At 36.8% G+C, this 11,202-nt stretch overlaps 1 protein-coding gene across 1 annotated transcript in view; it reads left to right on the top strand.

The window, feature by feature from the left end:
* Positions 1-3,353, top strand: part of LOC144965034 (uncharacterized) — a 33,837-nt gene extending 30,484 nt beyond the window's left edge. Inside the window, exons 3-4 of the mRNA XM_078899946.1 lie at positions 886-1,178; positions 1,450-3,353. Of these exons, the coding sequence (XP_078756072.1) occupies positions 886-1,178; positions 1,450-2,105 (949 nt within the window). The 3' untranslated portion in view covers positions 2,106-3,353. The remainder of the gene's footprint in view (positions 1-885; positions 1,179-1,449) is intronic.
* Positions 3,354-11,202: the final 7,849 nt, after the last annotated feature.

The raw sequence follows: 11,202 nt of genomic DNA, 5'->3' as shown, positions 1-11,202 counted from the left end.
TGGTTTGTCCGGGACCTGGCCGGATCCCCTAGCGGGGAGGGAAACAGTCAAATATGTAGTTTTGTTTTGGGAGATGATATTGTTTTTCCTTGTAAATCATCTCTCTGTTATGTATTGTTATTAATTATTATTATTATTATTATTATTAATTATTATTTATTATTATTATTATTATTATAGTAGTAGTAGTAGTAGTAGTATTAGTAGTAGTAGTAGTAGTAGTAGTAGTAGTAGTAGTAGTAGTAGTAGTAGTAGTAGGAGGAGGAGGAGGAGGAGGAGTGGGAGTAGTAGTATAATATTTGTTGTTTTGAATTTATAATGTAAGCATTTGTGTGTATTACTCTAAGTAGGGACCTGTGCTCGCGTCTGGATGAGACTTTTAGGTGACCTCAAACTAAGTACCAATGATGGTATGCTCTTGAAATCTACACCAATTCCCTATTTGTACCATCCCCTTTGTCTTACCTTTTCTTGGGTGATTTAATTGTAATTCTAGAACTTTTTACTATCCCATATTCTCTCTTTTTACTGGCACTGATATGACCTAAGTGTGTTGCAAGCACCGTAAAACCATTAAAAACAAACAAACATTACACGTTGAATCATAATGTGCATAGCTATTTTAGTAGCAGGATATATAAGCAGATTATTAGGATTACAGGATATAAATGAGCGAGGCTGGGTGGTCTTCTTTGACGACGAGCATATATTAAGACTAGAAAATAATATGCCACCACTCTGAAACCAAAAGATCATTTACATAAGGTATGTATTCAGCCTACGGAAGAGTAGTTTTACACTTCCAATGAGATTGGAACCTGTTTCTTGACATCACACTTCTCTTCCCTATTTTTTAAATTAGTACATTTTTCCTATCGTTCACAGAATGGCTCTTTTTCTCAAACGAATCAACAGAGGAAACAAGATTAGTTTGTGTCTTCTTGCATCCATATTGGTCATCTTCCTCTACAAGACCCCATACGAAATGTCGAGTGAAAGAGAAACAGAAAATATCGTATCTCACAATGACTTCCCTTGCAATGTCAACTTCAGTCAAGCTGGAGTAAAAAACGCCATGGATTACTTAAAAGCAAAATTGGGCAGCCTAAAGTCTGTAACAAATTCTGAAGACGTCTTCATAAAAACATTATTTTGGTGTCTGAAGAAGTATTACATCAGTAACAAACAACTTATTAATGACGACTGGTCGTTTTCAATTAATTTGGATGGCATTACCGGCAATGAAAACGGACATCAAAAATTGAAAGAGGTTGATAACAATAAATTGAATCTGGCCTCAAAACTTCTGGATATGCCAATCATCAACCCGCACAATTATCCTTATTTACTCAACCAACCAAAAGCCTGCATTGAGAACAACGTCAAATACATTATAGCCGTTCCCTCAGCGCCAGGGAATTTTAAAAGACGATTGACCACCCGAAATAGCAGGGCTGCTAGATTTGCAAAAGATCCTTAAAACCGCGTCAAAATTCTGTTTTTTTCTCGGATCACCGAATCCAAAGGACACCAAAGCCAAACATGTCCAAAAACAAATTGAAGACGAAGAGCGTAAATATAAAGACATCGTTCAATGTGATTTTAATGATGATTATAGAAATATCACGAAAAAAGCTGCTCTTCTTTTGAGATGGAGTGTGACACACTGTGATAAATCTGTGTTTATTATACGCACAGATGACGATTTTCAGGTAGACTTGTCCATTGCAACGCAAGCACTTCAGGAACATTCTATTGATCCCACCAAAAATCGACATTTTATTTTAGGAATTATCTCTAACAGACTCCAGGCGGTCAGAGATCCAAAAAGCAAGCGGTACATAACAGTTCAAGAGTATCCTTATTCTTCTTTCCCGCCATTCTTATATGGGGGATCCATGGGATATTCTGTGGATACAGCACGCCTACTATTTCAAGCTTACCAACGGCTAAGACTCATCTGGTTGGATGATGTTTTCATAACGGCTTTTTGTGCTCCCATCGCAGGCGTTTCTATATACGAAAGTCCAGCATTTAGATTCTCTCACGGAAAACGGCGATTCAAATGCAACCACACGTGTGCCTCTCTATACCCATCTAATTAAGAAGATTGAGTGGCACGTATATTGATAATAACAGAAAATTAAGTGAGTAGAAAAGTGCCAGAATAAAACGTTGGCGGCGATGGGTGCTCGAATCCACGACGTTACTGATACGACAACTCCTACTGGCCTACCAGGAGTTGTGGATGGCGTCGATTGCATGGCGTCCCTCTCACGGCCAAGCGGAGTGTCGTACCTTGAAAATGCTTTAGATGACCCTCTTTATTCACCCTCTATAGCAGACCATTTGGTGACATCATCTCAAAATATTTTATTAAGTACCATTTTTACGCAGACGACACCCAACTACTTTTTTCCATTAATATCGACAATCATCTCAATGTTATAACGGATATAGAAAATTGTATCTCTGAGATTAGTGACTGGATGTGTTGCAATAAACTCAGGTTAAATGAAAACAAAACAGAGGTGTTGCAAATTACAAGACGGGGCCTCGTGGACCTTTCCACGCTTAACCTGAATCTTTCTGATTGTGAAATTCCCATCACTAAAGAACCTGTGGGAAACTTAGGAGTTTTATTTGATACCAAATTAAACATGTCTGCCCATGTAACTAATGTAACTAGATCCTGCAATCTTTATCTTAGATCTATTGGTGCTATTAGAAGGCTTCTTGATATTAATACTACTAAACTTCTCGTTGTCTCTTTGATTTTTAGCCGCCTTGATTATTGCAATAGCTTACTCTATGGTTGTGATAATAATGTCATTAATCGATTCCAAAACATACAGAACATAAAGCGTGATCACATCACCCCGATTTTGGAGGACCTACACTGGCTACCTGTAAAGTTTAGAATTGAATTTAAAATACTCACCCATGTTTTCAATTGCTTAAACAATTCTGCTCCTGTTTACCTTCAGGAACTTATCCACCTTTATGAACCCAGTCGAAATTTAAGATCTGCTTATTTAAATATCCTAAGGGAACCCCCATAATCGTTTGTTTTTCATGAGAAATCATTTGATCACCATGCCCCCGACTGTGGAACTCCATCAGTATTGAAAAAAGAATTAGTGAAAATCCACTTATCTTTAGAAAATGGTTAAAAACTGAGCTTTTCTGTAGGGCATATAATTTGGACTCTTAGTATGTATTTTATGATAATATATTGTGTTATCATCGAATTTATGTGGTTTTTAACATGCCAGTTCTATTTTTGTGTATGGTACATGATGTATTGATGTAAAGCGACTAAATTGGAACTAGGCGCTATATAAATTCATTATATTTTTATAATTATTATCATTTGTAATATTGTTATTATAACTTTTATATTATTACTACTACTACTATATTATTATTATTATTATTATTATTATTATTATTATTATTATTATTATTATTATTATTATTATTATTATTATTATATTATTATATATTATTATTTTTATTATTATTATTATTATCATTATTATTATTATTATTATTATTATTATTATTATTATTATTATTATTATTATTATTATTATTATCATTAGTATTATTATTATCATCATCATCATTATCATCATCATCATCATCATCATCATCATCATCATCATCATCATCATCATTTTTAATCATTAATATTGATCATCATTATTATTATCATTATTTATGTAATTGTTGAAATTATAATTTTCATTATTTCTACTTCATTAAATAAGGTATGATATATTTTCTTGATCCTGAATGGAAATTATCATAGGTTACACATTATTCATCGTTATAATAATTTCATATAGTAATTTGGGCATTGAAGACGTCATAACTCAGATACGAATGGATCCACATTATTAAACCTTATATCAATTAAGTCTTGAATAGATTCTGCAAATATTGCAAAACCCCGCTGTTTGTCTATATAATACGACTGTACAGAGAGAATAAAAGTTAAATAGCAGGCTTAAATAATGTGGTTCCTTTTGTGTATAGCGTTTTTCTATTGACATTGTTTGTGTGTAAGCAAACATCACCTCTTCTCTCCGTACCGGAGAATTGGACTCAGTAGTCCGCAACGGCGGCCATCTTGGTTCTAAACAAAGAAAATCATTACTTTTTATTCTTCAAGCTGGCTAGAACTGGTCTTGTGACCAGAATGTGTAAAAGTCAAAACATGATCAAATTTATGTTTTCCCCCCCCCCCCCCCCCCCCCCCCCCCCCCCCCCCTCTGGATACGCTTTTATGCTCGCCGGAGAAATATTTCATACGGCGTCCGCCATTGTTCCGATAGTTTAGAGCCAGTGTTACTTAGTTTATGCGTCATTAGGAAGGAAGTGACGTTACGACTATTGAATCCTATTGTATCCTTTCAGCTCGAATCAAATTGTATCCGCCAATTGTCACGACACATAACCATCATTTATGTTCTTATTTAGCCAGGTTTTTTGTAAAATTGTGGCCCACTTGCACACAAATATTGTGCGACTATGTGGTCTAGTGGTATGACACTCGCTTTCGGATCGGAAGGTCCTGGGTTCGAGCCTCGCTCGGCGCATAGTTGAGTCCTTGGAAAAGGCTCTTTACTCACATTCTCTCACCGTACTCAGGTGTAAAATGAGTACCTGGCCGTTAACAGCGTTGTCTTTGTCCGAAAAATTGTAATATCGCCTAACAGGCGGCATGTCCCGTCCTACATGTTAAATGTTGCTGTTGACCAGGGACCCCTTGTAAAGCGCTTTGAGCACATTTTAGTGGATATTGCGCTGTATAAAAGCTCAATTTTTAAAAATATGTAAAGGTTTATGATCGTATAATGGCTTTTTTGGTATATGGTAATGATAATCCTTTGCATTGTGTTGTACATGTTAATCTTGACAAAAGAATTCAAGGACCAATTATGATAATGGATGTGCGACATCAAGATATGCAAATCACAGTCCAGATTCCAAGTTTCATTTCGTACTGCTTTATTTGTTGTATCAAATTCGAAATCCAAATCAAATAGCATGGTCATAATTCAATCAGAGTCATAAATTTCAAATCCGTAAAATCAATTGAGCTTAAATTATTGAGCTTTATATAGCGCAATATCCACTAAATGTGCTCAAAGCGCTTTACAAGGGGTCGCTGGTCAACAGCAACATTTAACATGTAGGACGGGACATGCCGCCTGTTAGGCGATATTACAATTTTTCGGACAAAGACAACGCTGTTAATGATCAGGTATTCATTTTACACCTGAGGACGGTGAGAGAATGTGAGTAAAGAGCCTTTTCCAAGGACTCAACTATGCGCCGAGCGCGAGGCTCGAACCCAGGACCTTCCGATCCGAAAGTGAGTGTCATACCACTAGACCACATAGCCGCACAAATCAATCCAAATGTTGTCATTTTGCCTATGTAACCATTTTCGATATAGGTACGTGGAATATTTTTAAGTCCGTAAAATAAAGATTCTAGTAGGAAGCGAAAAAATAGCGGCGGCCCAAAAATACCATTGTCCAAGAAATTATATAGACAAGTGAAAAGATATTCCGGACAATCATGCCCAGTCCAACAGCAGTGGACAGTCTACCGTCAAACTGCTTCGTGGACTTGCTGCACATGCCAACGATGGCAACAGTCAAGGAACAAGCGCCTTTTTCCATCACTGAAATACCACTTCTTTGATCATGAAATGGGCATTGAGGCTGATCACAATACAGCATTGATCAAGACCATCGCCGCTTTCTATACCATGATGGCCGCCAAACTATTCCATTAAAGGAAAATATTAACAGTTGGGTCAGACATCCAAGAGGATGAAATTAGGTAAGGTCATTCTCTTCAGCGTCCAATAGACCTCACGAAACAAATGAACAGGAACCATAATCATAAATGCTGTTGGACACAACTATCATTGATAAGTGTGCGTTTTATTCCTATTGAACATGTAGTTGTTTTCGTTTTCTGTATGAGGAATAATGTCTTTTGTTTCCCAGTGATTTTCGTTTACTTCAGCTATAATTGTTGACTTGACTCGGAGGCCAGTGCAAAAAACACAAGAGAGAGAGAGAGAGAGAGAGAGAGAGAGAGAGAGAGAGGGAGAGAGAGAGAGAGGGAGAGAGAGAGTGGGGAGGGGGGAGGAAGAAGAAGAGAGAAAGAGGGGGGGGGATAAAGAGATATGGAGAGAGGGAGAGAGAGAAGAGGAGAGGATGAGAGAGAGAGAGAGGGGAGGAAGAAAGAAAGGAATAAAGAGAGAGAGAGAGAGAGAGAGAGAGAGAGAGGTTAGAAAAGAAAGAAAGTAAGAGAGAGAGAGAGAGAGAGAGAGAGAGAGAGAGAGAGAGAGAGGGGAGGAGGAGCAAGAGATAGAGAAACAAAGAAAGAAAGAGAGAGAGAGAGAGAGAGAGAGAGAGAGAGAGAGAGAGAAAGAGGGAGAGAGAGAAAGAAAGAAAGAGAGAAAGAAAGAAAGAAAGAGAGAAGGGGAAAGAAAGAAAGAAATAAAGAAAGAAAGAGGAAAATAGAGAGATAGAGAAAGAAAGAAAGAAAGCGGGAAAGAGATAGGTAGAGAAAAAGAGAAAGAAAAAGAAAAGAGAAAAGAGAGAGAGAGAGAGAGAGAGAGAGAGAGAGAGAGAGAGAGAGAGAGAGAGAGAGAGAAATGAAGAAAAAGACTGAGTAATAATGAAAGGGAGAGAGAGAGAGAGTAGAGAGAGAGAGAGAGAGAGAGAGAGATAGAGATAGAGAGAGAGAGAGAGAAAGGAAGAAAAAGACTGAGTAATAATGAAAGGGAGAGAGAGAGAGAGAGAGAGAGAGAGAGAGAGAGAGAGAGAGAGAGAGAGAGAGAGAGAGAGGACATATTTAACACGATATTATGGGAGGGAGGGTCTTGGAGCTAATGGCGTGCTTCCCCAGAGTGTTATATTATCGCCCCGCTGCTCAGCCTATCTGTTACTATTTATAAATCTATGGATATCATTTTCAAAATGTCATAAAATACACACCTACTTCTATATAATAAAAAGATAACCAATAAACTAGTTTTGATCACAGTGATGTGTTGCAAAGAATGAAAAATATTAAGGAATGCACACAGGGTTAAAATAACCCACCGTGAAATCATTGACTTAACGGTTCAATAACTAAAAGATCGCTGAGAAAAGATTTATAATTAGTTTGTGAACTTTGCATCAAAATAAGTTTTTTTGGTTATATTTTTATTTTATAAAAGTATTATATAGTAATATTTTTAAAGTGATATCTCATTAACCAAACGATAGATATCATCAGTTGATCAGAGAGACGTATAGATAGTTTCGAAGATGACGTCACTCATGTCTTTGTTATTGTTTTTTGCCATCTGCGTTTATGAGTAATGCTCACTGAACTGTATTAACCTGACTATAAACGTTCATGGATACACACAGTTTTGTGTGTTGGTCCGTTATACTACCGGATGGCAATGTTATGAGCTTCTTAGCCAAGCGCATACTATCTTTACCATTGAAATGGCGACGTTCTCTCTGTGAGGGCACGTATAGTATAGATAGTATGCGCTTGGCGAAGAAGCTCATAACATTGCCATCCGGTAGTATAACGGACCAACACACAAAACTCTATGTAACCATGAATTTTTATAGTCTGGTTAATACAGTTCAGTGAGAATAACTCACAAACGCGGATGGCAAAATATAATAACAAAGACATGAGTGACGTCATCTTCGAACTATCTATAGATAGTATGCAGATGACGTCACTCAGGCCTTTGTTATTGTTTTTGCCATCCGCGTTTGTGAGTTGTTCTCACTAAACTGTATTAACCAGACTATAAAAGTTCATGGTTACACAAAGTTTTGTGTGTTGGTCCGTTATACTTCCGGATGGCAATGTTGTGAACTCCTTGGCCAAGCGCATTCTGTCTATACACGGCATCAACGGTACAGTATCGATAGACACGCCACGAAGTAAACAATACACTTTCTTTCTTCATCGTGAGTAAACAATACACTTTCTTTCTTTATCGTGAGCAAACAATACACTTTCTTTCTTCATCGTGAGTAAACAATACACTTTCTTTCTTTATCGTGAGTAAACAATGCACTTTCTTTCTTCATCGTGAGTAAACAATACACTTTCTTTTTTCATCGTGAGTAAACAATGCACTTTCTTTCTTCATCGAGGGTAAACAATACACTTTCTTTCTTCATCGTGAGTAAACAATACACTTTCTTTCTTCATCGTGGAGTCCTCTGATTAACTCAATCAATCCTAGGGATTTTTTCTACTTTTCAAAATTAGGAGAAAATGCATTAAAATGAGCACGTATAAAGATCTAGATAGTTTTGTTCAACTATCATTAACATGTAAAAATTAAAAACATAATCTTTGATACTTTGTCTCAGAAAAATGTAATAAATAGGCATAGTGTAAAAGTATCCTCGGGTATACTACAGATATAATCGGTGTTAGGGTTGAGTGAGTTAAGATACTCCAATTAAGTTAATCTACTAAAGAATCATCATCAAAATTAGACAAGCGTCCCATCCTAATGATAATAAGCAATTGCTAATGTCCCTTTCGGCTCGATAGATCAGTAGGTAGAGCATTCGCTTCACACGCAAAGGGAACGTGATCGATCCAGGGTGCAGTCGAGCTTTTTTCTGATCCTCCTGTCCACCCAACACTGATTGGGGAGCTGGATCTGCTGGATTTGCGATTGACTAGCGTCATATCCAAAGGATAGCAAGCAGTTGTTATTGTCCATTTCACGCCATAGAGACCGGGATTAAATTCCGGCTCCACTGGCCGATTGGCTCTAAAGAACTTCTACAACAACAACAACAACAACAACAACTACTACTACTACTACTACTACTACTACTACTACTACTACTACTACTACTACTACTACTACTACTACTACTACTACTCTCCCAGACTTGTTTTCGTTGATCCATTCCGGGTTCTTTGGTCCCAAAGAAGGGGCCGGTCTCTCACAAATTCAATAACATTCTTTTTGTAGTCGTCCATCTTGACCACACCGGGCACCAAAAAAAAACGAGCAATGTGACAAACGGCGAGATGCTAGTTTTTTTATTACGACTGTGTTGTGCTCTCTGTGGAGGGTGTTTCTATAATCTTTTGTTGATCGTTTGTGAGTCATTTTTATTAGTAGATAGTTCTCACTAAATATCAGATCACAAACTTCAATAATTTACTTTCTCTCGCCGTCCATCCTGACAAGACGCAACACATTACAAAAAACGAACCAATGGAGACAGACTAGTTTTGTGTTGTGTTGTCTATCTATTGAAAGGAGTTTCTCTAATTTCTTGGTGTTACGTTTGTTTGTTTCGTGTGCTGTGTGGTATGTGCCCGCTTTATGTAGTCTTTTGAGGGTATGCCTTAGGTTACACACAATTTTGTGTATTGGTCCGTTATACTTCCGGAGGGTAATATTGAGAGTTTCTTGACCAAGCGCAAACTAGCTATAGATAGTTCGAAGTTGACGTCACTCAGGCCTTTGTTATTGTTTTTTTTTTTTTTGCCATCCGCGTTCATGAGTAATTCTCACTAAACTGTATCAACCAGACTATAACCGATCATGTTTACACACAGTTTTGTGTGTTGGCCAGTTATACTTCCGGATAGCAATGTTGTGAACTTCTTAGCCAAGTGCATACTATCAATAAAGAAAAACGGAAAGATAACGCTGCCGCACTCTAAATAAAATTGTGGCCAGAAAACTCGTCCTTCAAAATCGATCGCCTGTTATGACACTCACCTTGTCAAATATTCTCAATCCTGAAGTGCTTCCGTCCTTGAAGTCTCCGATTTGAGAGTGTTTGACAAGATGGGTTGTTTTTTTTTTAATTGGATCGATATTTGAAGAACGATTTTTCTGGCCAAAATTCTAAGAATATTTAAGTCCCAGGTCTGACAGTGTTTGACAAGATGGGTTTTTTTTTTTTTTTATTGGATCGATATTTGAAGAACGATTTTTCTGGCCAAAATTCTAAGAATATTTAAGTCCCAGGTTTGAGAGTTTTTGAGGGTGATTTTAATCGATCGATATTTGGAGGACGAGTTTCACTGACCAAAAAAATTTAATATTTTTTTTTTTTCAGAAACAGCTATCTAGAATAAATGTTCGAGGTTAACCCTTGAAATGTCCAACATTTCTGTCTGCTAAAACAATCGTAACAAATACAATAAACTGAAGTGTTGTCGTACTGGCTTATGACTAAAAGCCCGATGCATCCCTAAAAATTACGTCATAATACATAGCAGCGATCATCAAAAAATAGTGAACACTGACGGATCGTTGGTATTGTTCAAGGCAACGTGTACTTATCTACAGGTCTGATTACTCAAACTATTTGGGCTCATTCTTGTAATGGAAGTACTTTCAGCCCTACTTCAAATATTTTCCATTAAAACATTGCTATTAACTTTCTCCTTACCGATCATTTACAGTATGTTCACAAAAACGGCAGGCTTACCCAGCAGAATAATTAATCTTTAAACTCAAACAAGCTCTCTACAAAACAACTTTATGTTCTTATTAATTAATCATCATCATCATCATCACGATCATGATCATCATGATCATGATCATCATCATCATCATCATCATCATCATCATCATCATCATCATCATCATCATCATCATTACCGTCATCATAATCATTATTATAATTATTATAATTATCTTACTTATCAACTTGACTTTTAATCTCGTGATCTCCTTGAAAACTTGAGTAGGTAGAATATATAAATATTTGTATTTTCTTTATTGTGCAATTCAATACGCAAATGCGCCACAACCTTTGACAGATATAAAGGTCATTTCCGATTGATAATGACGCTCTTAAGACAAGATAGGCTTGGGTTGATTCGAGTTGGCTTTAACCATTTTACTGCAATAATAAAGAATAATAAGAAATCCTGATGCCTTTGAAATCACGGCCTTGAACTTTGTTTTTACTGTTATAACAGCACTGGTACACTCTGAAAAAATACGTTATTAAAAATTTTGGCCAGAAAACTCATCCTTCAAATATCGACCGTTTAAATTACCGCCATCTTGTTAAATCTAACGTTTCTTTCAAACGTTGGACAACACGTAATTATTTTTTTCTGAGTACGGCAGTTCATGTGTGCGTAGTGGTTTTCACA

This window comes from Berghia stephanieae, chromosome 1 (genome assembly GCF_034508935.2).
Source record: "Berghia stephanieae isolate SIO BIC M18660-M18661 chromosome 1, UCSD_Bste_1.3, whole genome shotgun sequence".
NCBI lineage: Eukaryota > Metazoa > Mollusca > Gastropoda > Nudibranchia > Aeolidiidae > Berghia > Berghia stephanieae.
The sequence above is the reverse complement of the archived record's forward strand: the minus strand, read 5'-3'. Positions and strand labels throughout refer to the sequence as shown.